The 25858-nt window shown below is 32.2% G+C and overlaps 4 protein-coding genes and 1 long non-coding RNA gene across 6 annotated transcripts; 3 read left to right on the top strand and 2 right to left on the bottom strand.

Moving 5' to 3' along the window:
• The first annotated feature begins 456 nt into the window (after positions 1-456).
• On the top strand, positions 457-3161 carry LOC114375060 (pentatricopeptide repeat-containing protein At4g21065). Its single transcript, XM_028332804.1, has one exon. The coding sequence runs from the start codon at positions 680-682 to the stop codon at positions 2501-2503; it is 1824 nt and encodes a 607-aa protein (XP_028188605.1). The 5' UTR covers positions 457-679; the 3' UTR covers positions 2504-3161.
• A 1344-nt stretch (positions 3162-4505) lies between these two features.
• LOC114374474 (protein BREAST CANCER SUSCEPTIBILITY 1 homolog) lies at positions 4506-9681 on the top strand. Of its 2 annotated transcripts, none has more exons than XM_028332114.1 (13): positions 4506-4627; positions 4702-4755; positions 4847-4917; positions 5000-5113; positions 5259-5755; positions 6131-6238; positions 6332-7255; positions 7338-7438; positions 7638-7824; positions 7914-8120; positions 8209-8374; positions 8513-8631; positions 9114-9681. In XM_028332114.1, the coding sequence occupies exons 1-13, from the start codon at positions 4581-4583 to the stop codon at positions 9462-9464; spliced, it is 2946 nt and encodes a 981-aa protein (XP_028187915.1). In that variant the 5' UTR covers positions 4506-4580; the 3' UTR covers positions 9465-9681. The 2 variants fall into 2 exon arrangements, with proteins under 2 accessions (XP_028187915.1, XP_028187916.1); XM_028332115.1 differs by having other exon boundaries at positions 6338-7255; positions 9114-9591.
• A 461-nt stretch (positions 9682-10142) lies between these two features.
• Positions 10143-11893, bottom strand: LOC114375714 (kinectin-like). The gene is made up of 2 exons (XM_028333562.1): positions 11584-11893; positions 10143-11395 (listed from the first exon to the last, which is right to left on the bottom strand). The coding sequence occupies exons 1-2, from the start codon at positions 11678-11680 to the stop codon at positions 10608-10610; spliced, it is 885 nt and encodes a 294-aa protein (XP_028189363.1). The 5' UTR covers positions 11681-11893; the 3' UTR covers positions 10143-10607.
• Positions 11894-15343: 3450 nt separating this feature from the next.
• Positions 15344-17515, top strand: LOC114377681 (F-box protein SKIP19-like). The gene is made up of 2 exons (XM_028336313.1): positions 15344-15688; positions 16493-17515. The coding sequence occupies exons 1-2, from the start codon at positions 15369-15371 to the stop codon at positions 17106-17108; spliced, it is 936 nt and encodes a 311-aa protein (XP_028192114.1). The 5' UTR covers positions 15344-15368; the 3' UTR covers positions 17109-17515.
• Positions 17516-17809: 294 nt separating this feature from the next.
• LOC114377682 lies at positions 17810-18764 on the bottom strand. Its single transcript, XR_003659128.1, has 2 exons — positions 18559-18764; positions 17810-18400 (listed from the first exon to the last, which is right to left on the bottom strand). It is a non-coding gene; the product is annotated as an uncharacterized LOC114377682 (long non-coding RNA).
• Between the last annotated feature and the right edge of the window lie 7094 nt (positions 18765-25858).

The following is a 25858-nucleotide window of genomic DNA, read 5'->3' as shown; positions in this document are numbered from 1 at the left end:
AAAAAATTAACAGATAGATAATATTTACTTCTTAGAAAAAACAAAAAAAATGTTTTTTAATTTTAAAAAATTTAGACAAGCACATTAAAAAAAGTAGAAATTGTTTATTTTATTAAAAAATGATTTTTTATATAAAAAAACTCAAATAAACATGCCTAAGAAGAAACTAGATAATTTTGGGGGGAAAGTCAGAGCACAAATGAGAAAAATTTAATAAAACAGGGAGCCTACCCAGAACAAAGTGAACCGGGAACTAAAGATTAACTAAGGATTTTGATTCTTAACAATAATTCAATATAAAGAGAATTACCAAAGTAGTTGTGTTTGATTGTGAGGATAAAAATAGAAGAAAGACAATTTTAAAAATAAGAAATAAAATATAAATAAATTTGAATTTTAAATTGTTTGATTGAAGAGAAATATATGAGAAATAAAATGGATGAAAATAATAATTATGCTGTTTTATTTGAAATGAATAGGATGAGAACACAAAATGGCATTACGTCACGGACAATAACAGAATTAATCCCACTCTGGACAATCCTATGTTGTCAATTGTGATGCTCATACAATGTTAGATTCCTATATTAGTCTCTAATTGCATCGAACCTTTTCACATTGATTAGTTGATACCCATATCTTCCAGTGTTGTGATGTGAGTGTGCCTAAGCCAAGGCAAATGAACGTGTGCTCTAAACTTTGTTCATTGCTGCACAGTCACAAATCCATGTTCCATGTCACAACAAACTTCGTATCAACCACCCCAGAGAATCCACTCACCAAATGCATTTCTCTCTTGCAATTTTGTGCCTCTTCCAAACACAAACTAAAGCAAATCCATGCATTTTCCATTAGGCATGGTGTCTCACTCAACAACCCTGACATGGGCAAGCATCTTATCTTCACAATTGTGTCTCTCTCTGCACCCATGTCTTATGCTTACAACGTGTTCACTGTGATTCATAACCCCAACGTGTTCACGTGGAACACCATTATCAGGGGCTACGCTGAAAGCGATAACCCGAGCCCTGCATTTCTTTTCTATCGCCAAATGGTAGTTTCTTGCGTTGAACCTGATACTCACACTTACCCTTTTCTTTTGAAGGCTATTTCAAAGTCTTTGAATGTTAGAGAGGGGGAGGCAATACATTCGGTTACGATAAGAAATGGGTTTGAGTCGTTGGTGTTTGTTCAGAACAGTTTGCTTCATATATATGCTGCTTGTGGCGACACGGAAAGTGCATACAAGGTGTTTGAGTTAATGAAGGAGAGAGATCTCGTGGCTTGGAATTCTATGATTAATGGGTTTGCTCTTAATGGAAGGCCCAATGAAGCTTTGACTCTCTTTAGGGAGATGAGTGTGGAGGGTGTGGAGCCGGATGGGTTCACTGTGGTTAGCTTGCTATCTGCTAGTGCTGAGCTTGGAGCTCTAGAGTTAGGACGTAGGGTCCACGTGTACTTGTTGAAGGTCGGGTTGAGCAAGAACTCACATGTTACTAATTCATTGTTGGATCTTTATGCAAAGTGTGGGGCCATCAGGGAGGCTCAACGAGTGTTCAGTGAGATGAGTGAAAGGAATGCGGTGTCTTGGACATCGTTGATTGTTGGCTTGGCTGTTAATGGGTTTGGTGAGGAAGCACTTGAGCTTTTCAAAGAGATGGAGGGACAAGGACTGGTGCCTAGTGAGATCACTTTTGTTGGTGTCTTGTATGCGTGCAGCCATTGTGGGATGTTGGACGAAGGGTTTGAGTACTTTAGAAGAATGAAAGAGGAATGTGGAATCATACCTAGGATAGAGCACTATGGTTGCATGGTGGATTTGTTGAGTAGGGCGGGTTTAGTGAAACAAGCGTATGAGTATATTCAGAACATGCCAGTGCAGCCAAATGCAGTTATTTGGAGGACCTTGTTAGGGGCATGTACAATACATGGACATTTGGGTTTGGGAGAGATAGCTAGATCCCACCTATTGAACTTGGAGCCTAAACATAGTGGTGATTATGTGCTTCTTTCAAATCTTTATGCCTCCGAACGTCGTTGGTCTGATGTACAAGTGATAAGGAGGTCAATGCTGAAGGATGGTGTTAAGAAAACCCCTGGCTATAGTCTAGTTGAGTTGGGCAACCGTGTTTATGAATTTACTATGGGTGATAGATCTCATCCTCAAAGTCAGGATGTATATGCACTACTAGAGAAGATTACAGAATTGTTGAAGTTAGAAGGTTATGTGCCTCATACTGCTAATGTACTTGCAGACATAGAGGAAGAGGAGAAGGAACAAGCTTTGTCTTATCATAGTGAAAAAGTTGCAATTGCTTTTATGCTCTTAAATACACCACCAGGGACCCCAATCAGGGTTATGAAGAATTTAAGAGTTTGTGCAGATTGTCATATGGCTATCAAACTCATAGCAAAGATTTACGATAGAGAGATTGTTATCAGGGATCGCAGTAGGTTCCATCATTTTAGAGGTGGTTCATGTTCCTGTAAAGATTACTGGTAATATGGTAATCATCAGGATTTGATAATGGCATCTTGAGAGTCAAGTTCTGCATTGATTTCCAAGTACAATGTGGTGCTTTAAAATAGAGGCAGTGAGACATACTTTAATATGTTGTAATAATTCTCCGCAATCCTCTCTGCTGCAAGGGTCAACCAATTCAATTCAAGCCTCTTGATACATGGATGAGTTAGTGAACATGCTTAAGATTATGGAAGTTTGGTACAAATTGCGTATAGAATGTGTCCTTTTTACTAAATGCCCGGCCATTTGTGCTTAAGTACTAACTATATGCGCCCTTTCTTTGGAAAACGGGACTTTCTATTGGCGGAGCCAAGACTTGTCTCATATGACATACTTGTACATTACATACCCTCAAGTTTCTGTGCTTTATTGTGTTCAGTTTTCTTTTCTTGTTTCACTGTTATTAGGTGAGCCATGAAAGATAGAGAAGCCTTAAATTCAATATTTGTTAAAGGAAAAATGTAAATACACCTATTCAACTTTAGCACCTTTGCACCTACACTTGTCCAGAGAATGTGAAAGCTGTAATGAAGTTTTGCAAACAGAACAAATGATGAATATTTTGTTATAAATACACCTTTTCAAATCAGCTCGTTTGCAACTGCATTTAAGTCAATGAAGAAAACTGTTTTCTGAAAACACAACTGGCTCCATGATTTTGAAGAGTTATACAGAGGTCAACAAAATGTCGGAGGACAAGAGGGACATAGTGACATGTGAATATTAGATAATTATTCTTAAAGTTAATAAATTTAACATAATAATGGTAGGTGATTAGATAACAATGTAGAAAATATTTACATCTATTTTAAAGAAAAGTCCTATTAATAAATTATTTCTAACACTGTATTAAAATTTATTAGAAATTATCAAATTATAAGTGAGACTCATTAAATAAAAGCTGAAACTCAATTTTTTTTAATTTCAAATAATCTATATCAATAATAGGGAATGTTTAGAAAAAAGCACTTAAGAGTGTTATTATCAATTTCTTTAAAAGCCATAGATTGAGATTATTCTTTATTAGTTGATAGATAAAAATACTTTTAGTTTATGGGTATAAAAAATTTGCACTACTAACTATTAGGTATAAGAAATGATTTTATAAATGATGTTTAAGATAATTATTTAAAAAGTTAATAAATTTATTATTGGTAATAATTTATGATCGAATAAGAATGTAAAAAACTTCTACATTATTAGTGCTTATATTAATTATTCAAAAGATTTTTATTGTTAGGGATGAAAATCAAACTCTATTTTTTCTATTGTTATTCATGATAGCTAATTTTAATTTGATCTTTATATTTGACATTCAATGCTATTTTTTTTTCATTTTGTTATAATGACTACATATGACAAGATGAAATTTAAAACAATTACAAGAAGACTAGATAAACAAACACAAATTTTGTATGATTAAATTTTTTTAAAATAGCACATATAGAGATAAAAAAATATCAACCAAAAAGTCAAGGGAGGTGTAATATAATAACATGTGGATTATTAGCATACAATGACAGTATAAGAGGTTTTTAATATTCATTTGTTTAAATAAATTCTCATGTGGAATAAAATTATTGATTTTTGTAATAATTATTTAAAAATGAAATTTAGGACAACTTACAATTACTGACAGTATAATTTCTTTTTTATTCAGAAAAAAAGTATAATTTCTTTTTTACACTTTCAACATATGAAAATTAATCTCATAACATATTTATTAGTTGATTTTTTTTTTTATCAAAATAAAACGTTGCTTGCATAAGACATACTGAGTGAGTAAGAGTAACTAATAAAAAGGATTAAGCTAAGCGTATCGTGGAATCTACCCAAAATAAATAAATAAAGTAAATAAACAAAGCGTATTGAGGAATATTTATATTGGTTTTAGGATACGGTTTCAATTTCAGGCACAAAGGCGAAAAGAATTGGCGCGTGAGAAGCGCGCGCCTTTTAAAATTTTAAATTTTAAATTAAAAGTTAAAAGCCCGTTCCCTTAGGAGTTGTGTTGTTGGTGTCTGTCTGCGTTTGAGATATCGCAATCGCAATCGCAATGGGGGATCTAGAGAGAATGGCCATAGAACTCAAATGCCCTATCTGGTATCAATTTTTCATCTCTTTCTTCTTCTTCTATTGCTTTTTCCTATTTCATTCACTTTGCATCGTTCGTGCAGTTGGAGTTTGCTCGATTCTGCTGTGTCGCTTACCTGCAATCATCTTTTCTGCAAGTAAATGCACTCTCTATCCACATTCTCTTCCTCTTTGGCATTTTCTTTTCAATAGCAACGCTAATTATACCTAATTTTATTTTGCATTCAGCTCGTGCATTTTCAAGTCCATGAAATCAGCCTCTGCTTGTCCTGTCTGTAAAATTCCTTTCACTCGTCGAGGTACGTCTTGTCTCATCCTCTCTCTTTCTCATATAATAACCCTAATTCTGCATTACATTTTCAAATCGAATTTTAAATGTAGAGGTTCGCCCTGCTCCTCACATGGACAACTTGGTCAGCATATATATAAACATGGAAGCTTCTTCAGGAGTTAATACATTTGTAACCCAGAATGCCCCTGTTACTAACTTATCAGGTGAGTCATTGTGATTGTGACTTTAATTTTCAAGTATCCGTTAGTATGAGTTTATGAATGGCTTGCTTTCAGTTGAGGAACCTGCCATTCTGAATGGACTGTACATTTTTATTATTTAAAACTTATGCTTAAATTTATATTGCAGATGGAGAAAAGGAATGTGAAGGTGATGCTGACTCTGGCAAGATGAAAGCTGGTGGAACTCATGAAGGTCGTCCGCAGGAGAAGAAAACCCGGAAGAAAAAGAAGTCTAAGAAGACGGTTCAGGCCAGCATGGAAAGTTCAGGTTCTGAGTTTGCAAAGCCTTCTTTTCCGGCAAAGAAAAGGGTACATGTGCCGCAAAATCTTCTTTCAGAAACTCCAATGAAGAATTTGAAAATTGGAGACTCTCTCAGTGAAATTAACAAAGAGAAAGAGGGAACGGAAAAGGTCCCAGTCAAGGAAAGTGAAAGGCCCCTCCAAAGTGAAAAAGATAATCCTGTTCTTTCGCCTTTCTTTTGGTTGAGAGAGGAAAAAGATGGTGAAATGTTAAGTCAACAAACTGATGAGGATCAAATTATTGATGGCTCAACACCAAATCCTCCTTCATTCAGTGATATCAAGGACTCTGATGATGAAGTCCATTCTAATGTTGATCTAATGGTAAGTGCTGGATTAACAAACAAGTAGATTACAAAAAACGATGAAATTGTTGATTTGTTTTTTTGGTAGTTTTGCATTTTATATCTGCCGAAAAGTCATTTTGGCACTTAGCTCTTGTATGTTTGACCTATGTTTTAATATTATTTTTTTATTTGACTTATGTGACTACTTGATTATTGAGAAAAAAACAAGCCTTGTTGAAGTCTTTAGACTTCAAAATTTGCTTTACTAACAGTTCTATATTCTTTTAGAAGTTCTATTTCGACTGGTTAGACATTAAAACAGGTTGCATTGCTCAACCTGAGTAATGCTAATAATATTAGCATTTAGTTACATACTAGCTCAGTAACACTGTTTCTTGCTATTGTCATGTAGGATGAGGTGCAAAATAAAAGCTCTGTTAATTTATTTGACAGTGAAATGTTTGAATGGACACAAAGGCCTTGCTCTCCTGAATTGTTTTCAAGTCCCTCTAAAATGCAGGTAGTGATTTAATTGATTCAACAGGATACTCATACGTAATTTGGGATTGTATGTATTACCTACTTGATGGAGGTTTAATAAGTTGTATGTTAGCTGCAGGTCATGGATACTTATGAGGATGATGAAAATCAAGAGGAATTGGTGGCTTCCTCACTAGAGCTGGAGGCAAATCTGCCAAGAGTTGATGCTGACAACATGGAATTTGAGAATCCCAAAGAAGGAAATAGAATGGCTGATGAAGTACCTCCGAGTGTATGTTTTCCTCAAATCAGAAGTTCTGATGATCTAAATGGAATAAAGAAGTCTACAAAAAGAAGGAAGGCTAGAGATAAAAATAAACAAGAGCAGATTGGAGAACCAAAAAATTCATTTGATGAAATGTATGTTGAGGTTACTCAGGAACAAGCATTGGACAATTCTTCTAATCTGGGGAAGGGTAGTAGAAGAGGCAAGAGGGTTTGTTTCAATACCAGTCCAATTCCAACGCCTATAACTGCTTGTACAGTCCCCAATACATTAGGAGTTCAAAGCATTGGTGAAATGAAGAAGGCTAAGAATATAGATATTTTGCCATGTAAACAAGAAAATGAGAAGCATTATGCTCAGGAAATTTCTGGAAAAAGCCAGATGAAAATATCTGGAAAACAAAATATCAATCAAATGAATGAGTTTGCTGGTTCTGATTCATCCATTTTCAGTCTGCGAACAGATAATAACGGGAAGGACTCTAATAGGAGGCAATGCAAAAGCAAGTATTCCAGAAAAACTATATATTGCAGTAAAGAATTGGAAACTACTAAAAGGCAAAAACTTTCCTCGGCTTGTATCTCTAAGACTACAAACAATGAAGAAATTCTACCTATTGAAAGTATTCATCAAGGTCCTGATGTCAGGGATTTGAATGATACATCAAAAGAGAAACATTGTCCCTTGATGGATCAAACAGTGTTAAGGAAATGTGAGAATCTTGTAAAAAATTATCAATGTGTTTTCTGTCTCTCATCAGAAGAATCAGAGGTAATGTTGTTTACTTGCTTCTCTTGTCATCTCTTATCACTATAACTGTACTAGAACTTACATTTTGTAATCCCAAATACAGGCTTCTGGCCCTATGGTGCATTACCTTGATGGCAGGCCTGTAACATCAGATTATGAAGGGGGATCTAAAGTCACGCATTGTCACAGGAACTGCACAGAGTGGTAAAGAATTGTTACATGAATTAACTATTTGACTTTTGTCAATATAAGCTCTTAATATAACTATGTTATATTTTGGACCTGCTGTTATTTTTTAAGATGTCATTCCAATTCTGATATTTTATCCTGCAGTTTATGATTTTGGTAATTGGCTCTAGTTTGAATTTAAGATTGTAAGTAATGTGTTTTAAACATGCATCAGGGCCCCCAATGTATATTTTGATGGTGATTATTCAATAAATCTTGATGCGGAAATAAGTAGAAGTCGAAGAATTAAATGTAGTTTTTGTGGACTAAAAGGCGCCGCACTTGGTTGTTATGAGAAAAGCTGTCGCAGGAGCTTTCATGTTCCTTGTGCCAAGTGGACTTCTCAATGTCGATGGGATACGGTATTGTGATAAAATTCAATTTAAATTTGAAATTCGATGCTATTTTCTGATAAAAAAAACCCTAATTAGATCATGCTAATTTACTGCAGCAAAACTTTGTCATGTTATGCCCTCTGCATGCTTCCTCCATGTTGCCCTGTGAAGGTTCAGGATCCCAAAAAAGGAGCAAGAAATGCACAGCTAGTGAGGGAAAAGCCCATGGTCCTAAACATGACACAACAAGCCAAAGTCGGGCTGCTTATTTATCATACAAAAAAATTGTACTATGTTGTTCTGCTCTATCCGTGCAGGAGAGGGTAAAATAATTCCATTTAGTTTCTAATTATCTTATTTCTCATTTAAAAAGTCTTATTTATTGCTTTTCTCCTATGGTTGAAATTGTAGGAAGTTGTTTCCGAATTTGAAAGAGTATCGAAAGCTACAGTTTTGAAAAATTGGGACTCGAGTGTCACCCATGTTATAGCATCAACGGATGAAAATGGGGCATGCAGAAGGACCCTCAAAGTATTGTTGGGTATACTGGAGGGAAAGTGGATTCTCAATATTGAGTGTAAGTTTAGTTCATTTTATTTCCTACTACAAAGTTCTTGTCAGTTGTCATAAGATTATAATAAATGTTTGAATTTCTTCCCTTTTTTTTGTCTTGTAATTTGTTGCTTCTGGGTTTGGTTGCTTTTCGGCCAAGCAGGGATCAAAGCTTGCATGAAGGAAATGGGTCCTATTGATGAGGAGTGTTATGAAATTAATGTTGACATCCATGGAATTCGAGATGGTCCTCGTCTTGGACGACTAAGAGTATTGAACAAGGTTAGATTTTTCATCATTGCCACATTATCATTATCATTATTATTACTATTACTACTGTACTATGTCTATGTTTGGCAGTAGAGAAAGAGCCCAGCTAGAATTGGAGGAACAAAAGTGTTTTTCAATTTTCATCCTTCCATTTTCTAGCTTTAGAGCCTGCTCTTAAATTTCTTACACACTTGCATGTGTCTTAGAATGGACAATGTTATTTAGTGACAATGAGTTATGCATTGGTTGATTTACTGTATGTTTGAATTACTGTTCCTTGGGTGCTGAATGTACTTGACGAGAAGCATGCTCTTTATATCTTTTATTATTAGCGTACTTTTAAAAGTTTGCAACATCATTTATGAAAAAAAAGTTTGCAACAGCAACACAAACATGCTATTGGTGCATTTTAGTTATAAGAGTAATTGCTGTCTATTTCAATAAAATGCTTGTTTGCAAACTAATGATTTCTGTTGACAAAATTTCTTATGCAGCAACCAAAGCTTTTTTATGGCTACAAGTTTTATTTTATGGGAGATTTTATACCTTCATACAAGGGGTATCTGCAAAACCTTGTGGTTGCTGCTGGAGGGATAATTCTGCACAGAAAACCAGTGTCTGGTGACCAAGAATCAACTTCACCAGATATGCATCCATACCAAACCCTTATAATTTACAGCCTCGAGCTTCCTGATAAATGTAAGCCTTCGAAAAAGGATACAATTTGCAGCCAAAGGCGTCATGATGCAGAGGTTCTGGCAAGTTCTACAGGTTCAAATGTAGCAAGTAATACATGGGTTCTGAATTCAATTGCAGCCTGCAAACTGCAATACCTTGCTCAATGAAATGTGAAAATTGAGGTCATTTACATGCATATGATCTCAAATTGATGTTTTTCCTTTTCATCTTTAATTATCATGTTAAGAATAATATTGACAATATTATTCAACAAAATATTTAGACCTCATAATATATACTGTGAATGTATCCCCGCTGGAGTGAGAATTGTGTTTGAAACCGTCATATATCAATGGTAAAATCTATATATTTTTAATGGCAAAATGCAAACACGTCTATCAGTCTATGCATCCATGCCCTTTTTAGTAGACAATGTCGTGGATGGTCTGTATCCAAGGGATGGTGTTATGGATAACAGCCTAGTATCTGTCAATTTTTATATTAAATTCTCCTATAAAATGTTATAAAAAATATCATTTTTTCTTTCTTTCTAGATAGTGAATTATTTTAAGAATCAAAGCCAGTACCTTGCTATTTGCGTTGATTTTATGAAGACTCTAGATTTGACTTCAATAATATATAGTGACGTGCCTAGTGATACAAGAATATATGTATAAATTAGTGATTAGTAAATGTAAACTAAATATGTTCTATCCTTTATTTATTAAGTTTAAATATATATTAAGTTGGAAAATAAATATAAATTTAATTCGTCAATTATAGCATTTAATGTCATAAATTATCATCAAGTTCATCGAAAACAAGTATATCTTGTACAATCGAAGTGATAAAAATGGTGTGAATTATATATGCATTTACTAACAAAGTCTACATGAAATAGATCAGACTGAACTGAACAAAAATTGAATTTAGGATATGCAATACAGAGAGGACTTATACAACTCTTGGGTCAGTGTACATCTGAACCAAAGTTCAAAAACATGTGTAATGTATGTCACTATTCTCTTCATTGAGTTTAATCCTATCTTCTCACTCCCATATTTTACAGTCAACAGATTTGGCTAATGGCTCCCATTCTACAATTGTCTAGGACTACTAGGACTAGGAGCATGCTTTAATTTCTAGATATGAAAATAGACGACTGAGGTAGGCAAGAATTGAACAAGAGCATGCAGTAAATGGACGATGCATGTATTATTGATAGGATGTCCACTCTCTTCGATCCCTTGCAAATCACGCTTCTCTTCTTTGCCTCTACCATTCACAGATTGAGCTCTTGGCATATGACATCAAGTTTTCTTCTGTGTATATTTTGAGACTTTCATCTTGAGAGAATCAAGCATATGCTCCAAAGCTGAAATTTCTTCTTTGATCTCATTTGTTCTCATATTTCTTTCCTTGAACCTACCTATATTCCTGTCAATTCCTGCATCAACTTCCTCCTCCATTTGCTCCATGGTATCGCGAATTTGCCTGTTCTCCTCTTGAATATCTCTGAGCCTTCTCTTCATAGACCGATAACCATCAATTGACTTCTGGAGTTGCTCTGAAAGCGCCTTGTTACGCTCTCGTAGCACTATGTTGCATTCCATCTCCACACCATTACCCTTCTTCTCCTTCTGTTCATGCAACTTCTCCATCAACATGTCATTCTGTGCCTTTAGATCACCAATGAAATCCTCCATCTCTGTCAATTCTTGAGCCTTCCTTGCGAGTTCCGCAGCCATAATTTGTTTCTCTTTTCCCAAACTCGAACACATTGCTTGAAGGCTTTGTCGCGCCACCAAGCTCGCGTTAAGCTCCCTCTTTAGCCTCTCTTTCTCATCTATAGGCACATCAGAAGGAGGCTTTCTGTCCTTTGGAGCTGGAATGTTAGGCCTAAGGTCAGTGTTACACCTCCTAAGTTCAGCTCTTCTCTGGGTGGTAGATTGAATCTTTTGAATCCTATTCCTAGCCTCATCTAGGATAAACATCATTCCATTTACCCTATGAAACTTGCGCTCATCATTTTCTTTTGTGCTAGACCCATTATGGTCTTGAATTAACTTCAGTAATAGCTTAACATTGGTGGCAAGGCCTATAGCAAAAAATGAAATATATATTGAATAAGGATGCATGACCGGTTTTATTCACATATATGATTAATTAATTGAAGTTTCTGTAAATTTTTGTTTTAAGATGATAGATTGGATCCAAAATGGAAAAAAGAAAAACAAATTTGAAAGGGATGACTCAAGTGTGTAACACATTAAGGAAATTAATTACCTTCCAAACCGCATTCTTCTATATCTTGCTGTCCATTGAAGTTACTTGTTGAAGAAGAAAGAAAATGGGGAGATGAAAATGCTCGAACATGATCCATGCTATACCCAGCAACAGGCAAAAAGGTATAAAAGACGTGATAAACAGCACTATGTAATGGAAGAATTAATGAATGGAGGATAAGCAGAAGAAGAAAAGTAGTTTTTTTTTTTCTTTTTAATGAATATTGTGGTGAGAGATCTAAGAAAGAAAGATTAATTTTGTAAACTTTGTTCTCCTTCTCCCTTCTGATCTCTGATATCTGGAAAAGAGTTTATGCTATTCTTTCTTGATTTCTAATATAGTATATTATGGTGTTAGTTCAAATAGGAGATGGGCTGGTTCATGGTTGATGCGCAATTATTGCTTAGTGTTTGACTTTTTCATGGTTTTGTTTTGTCTTTCTCCGAGGCCGCAAAACAAATCGGAGTAAATTCTCTTATTCCCAAGATAGATTTTCGGTGAAATCTTTTGTATCCTACTTTGTCTGCATAACTTATGTTAATTAAGATATACAATACATAAAACTAATACATCAATGGATCAAAAACACACACTAATACATCATTATTTTTAACAAATAATTATTTGACGGGCAATGTTATTTTATGTTTGACCGTTCAAGCGATTGATAAGAATGCTATTTAGATTAAACCAATTTTTATTTTTAAATTAATTGTTGTAAAATTTAACAAAATTATCAATACATTTTTCAAAAATTGGTAGCTTAAAAAAAATTCACGTCCTATCTTCTTCAAAATTATTTCCAAACATGATAAGCTATAAAGTCTTTACACTATCAATACATTATAATTAAATACCAACAATGTAAGTCATGATTGATAGATTACCTTATTTTTTGAATACGTGATCATGAGTTCCATCATATGAAAAAAAAATTGATGAAAAAAATTAACCTCTTAAACATATTTCAGTATCTTGTGGAAATAGTCATTGACTTATTACAGAAGAGTATTCTACCTAAAACATACATTATAATTAAATTTCACAAATATTATATAAAAATGTAAACAATTTTTTTCAAGGCACTCTCTCTAGTGTATATTTATTTGTTGTTAATTTGGTTTTTTAAAAAATGAATTCAATCTTCAATGGGTTAACTTTTAATACAAAATTTAAAAATAAAATAAGAAATGATATGTTAAAAGAGTGTGCGTATGTGTTTTATATATAAATGTAAGACTCTTGGTAATCAGAGGCAAGTAGTTTTTGTTTTTCCGTAGGTATCATCCTTTTGGAGGTATATATTTTTCTTTCAGAAATATTATTGAAATACTAAATATGAACATTCCTCTCAACATTTATACATGTAAATTGTACCCTGTACACAGTTGTATTTGTACAAGGGAAGAAGTCATTTTAAATGATATTTTTTTAGTTAAACATTTTAAATGAATTTCATTTGAAACTTTTTTAGTTGATTTATTTTTATACTATAAATGTATATTATTGAAGAGATGTAATGAACTTTAAGTATGATTAACTAAGCCTGAATTGAGGATATTAATTTTATAGTTGGTCTAAACAATCAAAATTTATAAGAATATTTGAAATCTTAATAGAAAGTCAAAGGTGATAATTACGATATTAAAAAATTATCATTCTTGAACAAAATCCTTTTGAGCAACTATATTCATTTTTGTTACATTAAGCATTTAGTTTTATTATTAATTTATTTTCTTTCTTCAAATAATTAATACTATAAAATATATGAATATTTTTTCTAATCCAGAAAATTAAATATTTTTAATGGAGGCAGTTTAATGTTTACAAATGATTATTTGATTTGAGAAGTTAACGAAAAGAAAATAAAATCCAAGTTTTGTCAATATATAACAGAATTTATCTTAATCTTATTTTATAGTTCATTTATGAAATTTGAAACGAATTGAAATATGTTGGTTTTTTTTTGTTTGTCTTGTTACTGTTTACCTACTCTATCTAATCAGAAAGTGCTTAATATAGTTTAGACGTGGCTTCAGATAAAATAATTAAGTACTGGAATACCACGTTGAAGAAAAGGTGTTCAATGGAAGTATGGAACACACTACCTAAACCCATAGCTAGAGTTAAGAGAACGTGGGTTAGTATTATACAGTTGGCCACTTTGGTTGTCGTCAAGTTACCAAATCATATACTAACAAATTAATATCGTTGCATTTGACCAAAACTACATACTCACATCACATCATTGCATGTGGGTTTAAGCGCAATAAACGCCCATACAAGCGCCCTCGGTCTTTGGAGAATTGGAGGACGGTTTTTATTTTTTATTTTTCGAGAAAATAACATATACACTATTAATGCAAAAGTTTTTTAAAAAAAAATTAAGAAAATGAAAAAACTTCCAAGCAAGCACTAAAAACCCACGAGGAAACACAGTTGAAGAAACATTCCGCTAAGACAACGTTATTCAAAAACGAATGAATAAACTAAAAAGTTTTAAAATGTTCTCAAGTGAATGATCAAACTTGATTAGCTCTCCTTGAGCACATGCATGCTCCACCCTAAGACCTAAGACTAGCTAGCAATCCTTCTTCTTTAATCCGAACCAGAGGAAAGAAAGCATGAGATCGAGCACAACCATCTCGAAGGAACTTAACAGCTTCAATAGAATCCGATTCAATAATATTAAGTCTTTAAATCCCCTCTCTGCATGAATACCAGTACACTGCCCTATGTTTGCAGCATAGGCAAACAACATCTTGTCACTCCACCACTTGAAGCTTGGCCCGAATTGTTAAGCACAGAATCGTCACTAAAGGTAAGGTATTCCAAAAACTGAAAATTATGAAATTCTCCACTTTCTTAGTTTTTTTTTTTATAGTATGAAGTACTCTCCAATGGAAATGCTAATTAATCTTTATCAAAAATTACGAACGTACACAAAATAAATATTTTTTTTAATACAATTTATTTTATACTTAAATTTGTTACCGTCTTATTTGTTAGTATTGTTATTCACCTTTTATCTTTTTTTGAAATTCATTATTTACCTTTTATCATAGCGTCTATCTTATCAAAGTTTTCATTAGTTTGACTGGTGAAAACTTTTTTTTTACTATTTTTATATAATTTTTACATTGATTAAAAAATATTTTTGTAAATAAAATAATTCTACTACTGCATAATTGTTTCTTTAGTATCTTTAACAAATTTTGCACCTTGACTTCAATATAATAAATTACAAAAAAGTACTAATTTATTATATTATTTTTCTAAAAAAACTTCACAAAAATAAAATATAGCTCTTTAACCGGAAGGATTAACATAAGGAAGACTACAAAAAATTAGCCTCAAATATGTCAATTTTTGTATACACTACTTACATTGCATTGAGCTTAAAAATAAGATTTCATGCATATTATTTAAACTCTTTCGATACTAAAGTTACCCTAATGCTTCTCCATTAAATACGTCAATGTGTGCTAGTGAAGTGTTGAATTTTATTTATTTCCCCCAATGAAAAATAAAGAGAAAATGACATTCGTAAGGATGAAATAATCATATGCTTTTAATTTATTTGAATTGAATAACTAAATTAATAGTGTATAAATATTTTCATTACATGGACGTGCTTGTCTTGGTGAATAAAGAAGAATTCGGAAAGAGTGGGCTTGGCAACACAGAAGGCGCCAAAAGCCCAGCCCAATAATTTCGCATTCGCGGTTTCCCAATGAGAAAACCGATAAATTGGTGAATGGTGACCGTCACCATTCATCAAACCTATGTCGTCGTCGAAGGAGGCAGCAGCAGAAGAACGAAACTGGCTGGACCTTCCGCGCGACGTTCTGTGCACGATTTTCCAGAAGCTGGGCGCCACCGAGATCCTGACGCGCGCGCAGGGCGTGTGCTCCGTGTGGCGCGCGATCGCCAAGGAGCCTCTCCTGTGGCGCACCATCGACATGCGCAATTTGGGCGACATTGGATTGGATTTCCATTTATTGGCCATGTGCCACCGCGCAATTGACTACAGCTCCGGCCACTTGCTCCATATCAATGTCGAGTATTTCGGCACCGATGATCTCCTCCACCACATCACCCATTCGTCAGTCATGCTTAGCTCTTTTCTTTTATTTACTTACCTTATTCCTGTTCCCTAACCACGCCTTGCATGCAAACATTATGTTTAGTTAATTACTGTCAAAATTTCGGGAAATTCTGTCTTTCTGGGGTTTTACCCAATAATAGAGAATGAATGTTAAAAGAGTGTTATTCTTATAGCATATCCTCGTCAAAACTACAGATGAGGGCAGAGTTTTTTTTTTTTTTATTGTTATTAATAATTCCTATATTTTTGTTATTATAATTCAAAACCATATTTCTTGTTGCCTGTGAATAGTGATGACTTTATTGATTTAATGGTATATTTCAATTCTCGTCTTCGATTTCAGATATGGTATATCATATACAATTGATGTTTCTGTGATCTAGATATTGCTGAAACTATATGTGTTGTGTCATAATGGGAAGGGATCCTCTAATATTGTACATTACAGGCCATGTTTACATTTTGTATCTATCTCTCTACCTATTGATATTATATAGGCCTTGTACTTATTTAATGTCTACTACGAGAGACATAGATATAGTATTTGAACATGGCCACATCATGTTGAAATTTGACGTGAGAGTCCAGAGGATCTATTCCTGGTTCTTGTTTGAAGTGTAAAATGTTCATTCCTTGTAAATTTAACAATGAAATTTCACATTTTTAGATTGTTTATTACCAAAGCCTCAGCACATCTTTTGGTAGTATCTCTATATAGGTTGTTTGCAATTTCATGCCAAATCTTTTGGTGGTGTCTTTATGTAACACTTCTTCTCCCTGTATTGTCTTTCCATTTCCCAGTACAAGTAATCTACGAAGCCTACGTCTTGCATGTTGCTATCAGATTTCAGATGAAGGACTGTGTGAAATTGCAGAAAAGCTTCCTCAGCTGGAGGAGCTTGATATATCAATCAGCAACTTAACCAAGGACCCTCTAGAAGCTATTGGCCAGTGTTGCCCACACTTAAAAACACTGAAATTCAATATGGAAGGTTACAGACGTCCGCACATTGAGTGTGATGAGGAGGCTTTTGCTATTGCAGAAACCATGCCCGGGTTACACCATCTCCAGCTTTTTGGAAACAAACTTACTAATGAAGGCCTGCTTGCTATTCTTGATGGCTGTCCTCTCCTTGAATCTCTTGACTTACGACAGTGTTTCAATGTTAACTTGGCAGGAAGTTTGGGGAAAAGATGTGCGGAACAGATCAAAGAATTACGGCTTCCATGTGATCCCACTGATGACTACCCATTTGAAGCTGAAATTGATTATGGATCTCTTGATGAAGATTACCCATCTGGGATTTCTGACATAGATTTCTTGTCTGATGATGATTATGACTATTATGAATTCTCAGGTGGGAGTGACTTTTCTGAATATGATGATGATCATCCTGATTATTACGACCACTTTTGACAAATTTTAGACATTTCAGCACGAGGAAAACTGGTGCTGTGAATATATTTCAGTTACTCTTGGTTACCTTTCCTCTCTCTAGCATTTCCAATCAAAAGAAAGCCAGGAAACACACTGCAATGCATTCCAGTAAAGTATCCTTGACCTTCTAAAGATACTCAATGTAGTAATGCTGTTTTAACGAAATTGATAGGTGGAGACTGCATGATCTTCTTCTACATCTGGAACCTTTGTGAAGCGCATTCACTTTTTGCAACTTGTATTTATCTGATACATGTAAGAGGCTATTTGGTTGTCTTCTGTTGAAAGTCGATGACCTGAACTTTGTTGTGTAGTGGTTTTTCTTTTGAAACCCAAAGCTATGAAGGTAATATTTATCAAATTATAGTAAATGTTAAATTTTGTCACTTGGTAAATGTGAAAAATATAACTATTTGGATTGATTCTATGATTGGCATCGTACCAATTGTCCCGCAAGACATTAGACATGCATATCATTTGTTCCCGATGAACCTGTAAAGTAGAGTCTCTTTTAAAATCTAAATATAAATATTGTGCGTTTTTCACCCAAAATCAAATTTCGTTAGTAGGAAAGTAAAAAAAAAATCAGTTTCTCAAAAATAATCTTGATAGCAAAATTATTTTTGAAAATCCTAAAAAATTACCCCAACTAGGTCTATACTTATTACTGTACAACTTGATTTTGAAAGAACGAAATGCAAAAACCAGTTAAGGATATCCCAAAGTTCAGCTCTTAACACAGCAAAAACAAATATTAAGCCGAAAATGCAAAGACAACATGCCCAGAATCATTTCGCAGAATCCCTCCAACAGCGGCTTTATTCAAATGCTTTTCGACTGAACCGTCACAATTGAGCTTGTACACACCACACCAATCGGAGGAGGCTTCCAGCTAATACTTGGAGAATCATCAGCAGCAATAGGAACTTGAAGAAAGTACAGTTGAATCTGTATGCTCATATCGATAATCAATTTCTTTGACAACAAGAAGCTTAACAAGGCAAACATGTAGCCCCTGGTCCACAGAGACGAAGACTATCTGAGTAGGAAGTAAAGCAAACTTTGGATTCGTATCTGTGTTGGCATATTTCCTCAACCCTTATATAGTTTTCATCATCAGTCAAACCTTCTGTAGACTCTTGTTTCAGTTGCCAAAATTAGGAGATCGCCATTGATAACTGTGAATCCGGTTATTTTAGGATCTTCCTCCATCAAACCCATCTCTTTTGTTGCTACCTCGGGAATTCTCAACCACGTGTGCGATTCATAATCTGTCAATATATATTGATGAAGTATTCAAACTTTGAAAGTATTTTATGAATATTTAATACAGCTTTATTAAACACATAAATATAGAAACATTTATTTTAGATGAAATATAGAAACATATAAACAGTGTCCCTTAATGAACCAAAAAGTCTAGACTTACATTAAAAGCCAATGTTAGCAGCAATATGGAACCCACCAATCCCCGCCAGCACCACCTCCTCCTCCTCTTTTTGTAAGTTGAAGTTTCTCTCATGTATATAGGGAACATATTCATTAGCTAACCACGGGGTTTCATTTCATGTTAACTACTCTTAGTGGAACTCGGTTCCATTTTTGTCAACGATGCGTTCCTCCGTAGCTATAGGTTCTGATGGGTCTTGGCCTAGTCCCCCATCGTGTTCCTCTTTTTATATTCAACATAGCAGGATGTTGTTGACAGCGTCATGGGTTGGGCCTAAGAGAAGAGTATAGGACTCATCGCTGCTGTTACTTCTTGCTTTCCATAAATTTCTTTCTACACTCCCTTTAAATTTTATATTACACAAAAATCCTAAACTACGCTTCTTTATTCCCCTCTTCTTGCACCCCACACCCATTTCAACACAAAAATTAATAAACTATACTTTTATTTAATATTATAGTATATTTTAAATTTTTTTATAAAAGAATCACTTTTTTTCTCATAAATAAGAACGGTTATACCCTATTTATAAGATATATAGTCAATAATCTTTTGTCTCTTATTGTAAAACTTCATTTTATCTCTCTTTTGTATTAATTATTTTTTGATAAAATATCTTGAATTTGCACTTTCTCTCCAATGAAGATTAAAAAGATGGATAAATTCTCAATAAAATTAAGGATAAATTTGAAAAAAAAATTATATAATAATATTAATAACTAAATTAACTAACTTTCTTAATAAATATAAATTAATCTACATGTTTTATAATTAGGAACATAAAGTGTATGATAAGGAGAACGGTGCAGTCCCCATGTTCTCTTTTATAAGGAAAAAAAATCATTTTGTTTGGAATATAAGCAAAAGATAATTACTTTTATATTATTTAATGAAATTATGTTCAAAATACTTTTCATTTAATAAGGGATTTGTGTTTCATCTTAAGTTCCAACTTAGTGTAGTTTAGAAAAAAATATTTATTTTTTAACTGTGAATTACACATTTTAATGAAACAAACTAACTTTTTTAGTATTTCCTTACGTCTTAATTATAAGAAAAAAACATATTTTATACTTATTAAGAAATTGATTATATTGATTAAAAGTGTGTAAGTCTCAATTAAAAATTAAACATTTATTTAAATTATTTTTTATTGAAATTTGATATTAAGTATAAACTAATAAGTTGTTGATTCGAGTCATTTTAAACTCGATTCTCTTAAGCAAGATCTTAGATTTGAATCTTGTAAATGGAGAAAATATAATTAGGAAGAGAAACCTCACTAAAGATAGGCGGTCAAATTTTTCGGTGAAGATTAGTGATTAACAAAATTATTGAATCCTCCACATTAATATCTTGCTATAAAAAATATTAAGTATAAAAAAGACAAAATTATTGGATACTCCACATTAATATCTTGCCATAAAAAAATATTAAGTATAAAAAAGATTTTTAGTCCTATTAAATAAAAAATATTTTAGAGATACCCTTATTAAATAAACATTAATAATTAAAATTTGTTTATATTTAAAATAAAACATAAAAAAATTGTTATTTATATTTGAGATGAAAGAAAATAAGTGTAAAAAAAAAATTTATTATAAAAGAGAACGGAGAGGGTATTAATTTTGGGAGAGGATAGCGCTGGTGCTTTGGCAGATGGCTGCTTTTGCAGTTGACTAAGAATCCTACCTAGCTCTAGGTCCAACCAAGGCTATATATATAGCCTTGTTTACATTTTCTCCTAACAAAGTTCAACTGCTAACCTTCGTTGATCCCAACAACTTATATTTATGGGAAACTGTCAACTCCACCGTCCCCTCCCATCAAAATTTATTAGCTCTTCAGACAACTTTTATTAGTACTCCACCTTGTTACTCACAATGTGAACGTTAGTCAACTAAGTACACTGTAATCTGTTTATTCTTTAAAGAGTTCATTAAAAATAAAACTTCTAATGTACTATACTCAAAATGAATTAAAATTCTCCCAACTAAATTAGATAATTCTTTCACAATACTATAATCTTGATTTCGGATGTAGAAAAAATGTAGCTGGAGAGATACGAATAGATCCCAGCAATCCGGTTAGAAAACCCATATAAGTTTTTCCAACTATTTTAATTCTCTTGTCTAAAATACTACCCAGTAGTATTGTAAACATTAAATATTTTTGTCTGACAAATAACTAAATAATTAATCTTAAAATAGTAAGAATGCAAGTATAGATTTGAATCATAAAAATTAGTTCAAGAAACAAGGATTAATATATCATCTTTATATTTTAATTTGATTTTATTTATAGTGAATGTGAAACTTCAACAATCAAGATTACTAAAAATAATTATCTAGTTAAATTTAATTAATAGCATTATAAAATTATTTTTTATTTTACAAAATATTTATGAAATTAAATGATTTGGATATTACACATAATATAAGAAATACTTTTGCCATCCATGATTATGATTTACATTGTTAATAAGGTAACGAATACCCTATATTGAAAATTATTGAGTGTCATCACATCAGTATATTTTACCATAAATTGATAGTATAAAAAATAACAAATAATGATACTCTGTTTTAAATTGAATCTATGTTTTTTATACTCTCTTTGATCTATTCCGTACGACTATTTTAGTAAAATATAATTGTTTCAAATAAACAAATAATTATGTCTTAAATATTTAAAATATCAATGATTTCAAATAAAACAAAGAAAATGATAACCTATATTTTACGAACACAAGTTAATACGACCTTGAAATAAAAGATAAATATTAATTATTATTTTAAAAGATTTGGTTAAAGAATTAAAATGAAAAAAATTATTGAAACATATAAATTTACGTTACACATGATTTTTCTTACATATTTTTATGATTTTCACATTAAATATATATATTTTATTTTTAATTAATATTTTAAAGATACTGTTGATCAAGATCCAAATAAAAAAAATGAAACATCAATGAGAAAAATATGCAATGATGGGAGTAATTATTGAACTAGCTAGGCTAGTGGAAGTCATCTTAGAGCTGGTTTCTTGTACCCTTGCAATAAATTTAGGGCCTCCCATCTTAGCTTCAACTTCCAAGTTTCAACTTAAGTACATCTCTCTTTCACACCCAGCCTTATTACACTTCAACTACACATTTATGGAAAGTTACTTGGACAATTGGACCAAAAAGGTTTTTTTTTTTAAATTTTAAATATGGTGCAATAATTCCTTTCCGTGCAATAATATACCATAAATTTAAGATGTAACGTTTCCCTAAATTTTGTCGAGGAAGAATCGGTGTGTAGCGTGTTTGTTTTTAATCTCACTTTCCAATGCACCCGTGTATTTGAAAACCTGTTTGATCTACGTTGAATGGAAGTTTTTTTTTTTTTTTTAGATGTTGAATGGAAGTTAGTAATGCATAAACAGAGAAGGAAATTGAGTGTTGGATTGACGTTAAATATGAATTTAGTATATTCAAACACACACACACTCTATAAATGCTGAATTCATAAAGAATTGACATTTAGTTAAACTAATAATAATCCAAACACAGTAAAAGAAGTTTTTTTTATCAATACTGTAAGTTGATGTTGAGAAAATTAGACATTTTTCTGAGTAAAAAAAGTTATACATTGTGGAGGCATATAAATTAAGAACAATTTTATATTTTCTTATGATATTTCTTTACTAAATTTTATAGTACTTGTTTATTATATTTCTTTTCTGAGTATGCATGTTTTATATTTCAAAGTTATTATTAAGTATATTTACATTTTTGTTTAACATTTTCTTTACAAAATCGTTGGAAAAAATGTACGAGGATATAATTTATCACTCATAAATTAAACTCTTTTTGTCAGGTAATTACATGAAATTGAACTAATTTAAAGAGTAATGTCATATTCTCTAACTAGTATTCTTATTCATTTATAAAGAAAATATAAATAAAAAAGTAAATATATTTAATGTTTTGAAGATATAAACATTTTTTAAAAATTTCATAAAAAGGTAAGAAAATAAGTAGAAAAATATATAATAAGATATAGTAAAAATGATATAACAGGAGGATTTAAAATTATTACGATTATAATACTACTACTTTCATGAATTCCAACAAGAGTATATAGTAAATGCTTGATTAAGGAAAGTAGTAGTACTAATTTTTTATCAGTTTTTTTTTATATATAAATGAATTTATTTTGTCTCCAAACATAGACTGCTAAATGGCATGAAGTGATAGGATTAAATAAAAAGGCTAACTGGGTTGGGTATGTGGGGGGTGGGGTGAAGAAGAGAGGGGACAAAGGTTTAAAGGGAGGCGGGTAATGGTGCCTGGTTGGCAGGAAATCACATGGACATGCAATGCCATTGCTAAAATACTTAAAATTATATTATTTATGATTTTTTACATTCTCTTATTATATCTATCATAAATATTTTTTTTAATTATTCAACTAATGTTTTAAAAATACTAATAAAATCTTGACATAAAAATTAAGAAATTTAATAAAATTTCTAAAATATTACAGTATTAAATAACTTTCTGTTATACTCCTTACGTGTTTCTTTAATTAATTACTTATTCATTCTAATCTTATTCTCATTAAATATTGATTAAAAATAACCATAAAAAATATTTAAAACAGTATACCATTAATTCTGTGAAACAACATCTATTTTTGAATATTTTTTCTCTCTGGAACTGGAGAGTAAGTAATATCCTTATCACTCTTCTATATGGGGATTGGGTTTTTTGGGTTGAAGAGTGCGTAGAAAGAGACGACAGACATAACACAATGACATCCACGTGCCGTGTTTGTCACCTTCTATAGCTTTCCAGTGCCTTTCATGCCACCATCAGCGCGTGCATAATCACCCTGTCCTTCCCTGTTAACAACACTTTTCAATAATCTTATTTTGAAGGAAAAGGAATTCATACTACAATAGTAGTACCAAAAGCTTTTGCATTTAACACCATCTTAACCCGAAATAACAATTTGTTTACTATTTTTTTATAACTTTAAAAATATTATTTTTCTAAAATTATTTTAAAATATATCACTTTTGAAATTTATTAAAAGATTGAAAGTTGACACTACTTTTTTCGTTAGTTGAAAAAGTTAGATTGGATATCCTCGCAAAACCAAGTTGTATTGTTTTTTTTTTTTTCAATTTCCAATAATAATGTGTGTAGACTCTGCTTGATGTACTTATTGCAAGCTGTAATGGTACGATTATACCCCCAACTTCTCCTCGTGTTTAATTAGTTTTTATGCTGCACATATAAACAGACACAAATAGAGAGATCGAACATGATAAACTTGAAGACTTTTTACCTAAAGAAATATAATAGCTTTATATAGGCATGACCAGCCTGATTTTTGCAGGCTCAACAATCCATAAAACACAGCAGAAAAAGAAAGTAATTGAGAGAAAAAAGAGTAGCCTCCGTCACACCACCAAGTGACATGTATCAATTGAAAAAATGGTGACTAGATGCTTTTTATAAATATATAGATGAGAAAAGAATGCTATATAGCATTACATTTTCATGCTTACTTCTATTAAAGGTCATACGCTTACTTTCTAGTTAATAATCTAAAATGATTTTTTTCACAGCCACTAATAGGTAGAGTGAAAAAAATGAAAAAAAAAGTTAATTGAAATAAAAAATTGAATTAAAATAGAATGTAAAAATATAAATTTTACATTATTTTACTGTTTATTTCTCTCTCTTTTTTTTTACCCTCTTTCTCTCTGCAAACAATCAGACCCTACATGCCATAATAAATTTGTGTATAATTAATATCAAGGGTGTTAAAATGAAAGGCAAGCAGAGGAAAGTGAAGTCCTAATTGAAGCCCCGAAAACTTTCTAGAAACATTAGAGAACAAACACGTTTGATACAAAAGCGGATAAAGCAGTATCAGGGACATTCTAAAGGGAAGGCAAAGAGAAAAAGGGAATTAGAGATGAGATGAGATATGATATGATATGTTAATTTGATGAGAATGGGACATATCTGTAAAGCCTGAAAAATTGAAAACGGCATTTGAAAGCAGAAACACAGAATTTCAATGAGCTGGGGAGCATCGATTCTTGGGTACTGTTCTATATATATTTCGAGGAACGCATCATGCACAAGTTGTAAAAGGTTCTTGCTACTAAATGTTTATTTATTGATTATATCTCTATACACTGCATGCTATGACGACATGTCAAAACATATCCTATTAAAGTCTTGCATTTTTTTCTTTACGCGAATCGCACATCATGGCTTTCAACGTTCCTCCTCCATTTTCTGTAGGATGCGATATTATATCTATATAAGCAAATAAAGCAAAACAGTCGTATACTATCAGCCTATGATGATCACCATGTATGGCATATAATTTGCAAATTAATTAAGATTCATGTTGCATGCAAATATGTATATGGGGTTAGAAAAGTGTTGAAAACGAAGTTTAATTCAACTACTTGCACTCACGAACAAATATTAATGTCGATTGATCTCTCTTTTTCTCAGAAGTGTTAGAAAGTCAAACGTAGTCTCGGGATGCTTACTTTCATGACGTGAAAATATTAATTTTTAATTCCCCTAATGTATTGTGAGCACGGAAGTCATATCCATGGTTAAAAAAGAAAATAAAAATAAAAAGAGAAAATAATATATATATATATAAAGATTAAATTAAAGAAATACAAATAATAAAAAATTATATAAAAACATAACTGAAAGAGAAAGTAAACTTATAGTATTTAACACATTTTTTTATTGAACTATTTAAGTATTTAACACTCCTATTTTCCTTTGTTTAATACATGTGAAATATAGTTAGTAGAACTGTAGAAGTCATTCCGAAGTCAAATTAAAAGAGAAAGTAAAGTTATTTGTAAAGTCATATATGGGGATTTGAGATGGACAGACAGGCACGACAAATCACAAGCCTAACTTTTGTATATGTGTAAAATTATGAGGAATATGGAGCATTTGACAAGAACCAACTTCAACCAAAATTAGATTATTTCACCAGTATTTCACACAGTATATATATATATATATGTGTGTGTGGTGCTTTTCTAGTCTACTACACAGGGTAGCCCTTTCGTGTTTGGAAAGGGCTTTATGTATATAGGCCTCTAAAAGCCGAAAGAAGCAGTTCAAGTTCCAAAAGGTTCTCTATGTGGGTTTTGAGATGAGTTATAAACCTTTTTTCATGTATTACATGTTTGGTTCACTGAGGAGTGATAAGATTTTATTTTTTTTTACTAA

The sequence above is a fragment of the Glycine soja genome, chromosome 11 (assembly GCF_004193775.1).
Source record: "Glycine soja cultivar W05 chromosome 11, ASM419377v2, whole genome shotgun sequence".
Lineage (NCBI taxonomy): Eukaryota > Viridiplantae > Streptophyta > Magnoliopsida > Fabales > Fabaceae > Glycine > Glycine soja.
The sequence above is the reverse complement of the archived record's forward strand: the minus strand, read 5'-3'. Positions and strand labels throughout refer to the sequence as shown.

What these genes read in the sequence shown, in the direction of transcription:
- LOC114374474 (XM_028332114.1), top strand. Translation starts at nt 4,581, where the DNA reads ATGGGGGATCTAGAGAGAATGGCCATAGAACTCAAATGCCCTATCTG. An exon ending in TGCAATCATCTTTTCTGCAA is followed by an intron (nt 4,756 to 4,846) that starts GTAAATGCACTC and finishes TTTTGCATTCAG; the next exon opens with CTCGTGCATTTTCAAGTCCA. An exon ending in ATTCTAATGTTGATCTAATG is followed by an intron (nt 5,756 to 6,130) that starts GTAAGTGCTGGA and finishes ATTGTCATGTAG; the next exon opens with GATGAGGTGCAAAATAAAAG.
- LOC114375714 (XM_028333562.1), bottom strand. Translation starts at nt 11,680, where the DNA reads ATGGATCATGTTCGAGCATTTTCATCTCCCCATTTTCTTTCTTCTTCA. An exon ending in AGAAGAATGCGGTTTGGAAG is followed by an intron (nt 11,396 to 11,583) that starts GTAATTAATTTC and finishes TTTTTGCTATAG; the next exon opens with GCCTTGCCACCAATGTTAAG.
- LOC114375060 (XM_028332804.1), top strand. Translation starts at nt 680, where the DNA reads ATGAACGTGTGCTCTAAACTTTGTTCATTGCTGCACAGTCACAAATCC.
- LOC114377681 (XM_028336313.1), top strand. Translation starts at nt 15,369, where the DNA reads ATGTCGTCGTCGAAGGAGGCAGCAGCAGAAGAACGAAACTGGCTGGAC. An exon ending in CTCCACCACATCACCCATTC is followed by an intron (nt 15,689 to 16,492) that starts GTCAGTCATGCT and finishes TCCATTTCCCAG; the next exon opens with TACAAGTAATCTACGAAGCC.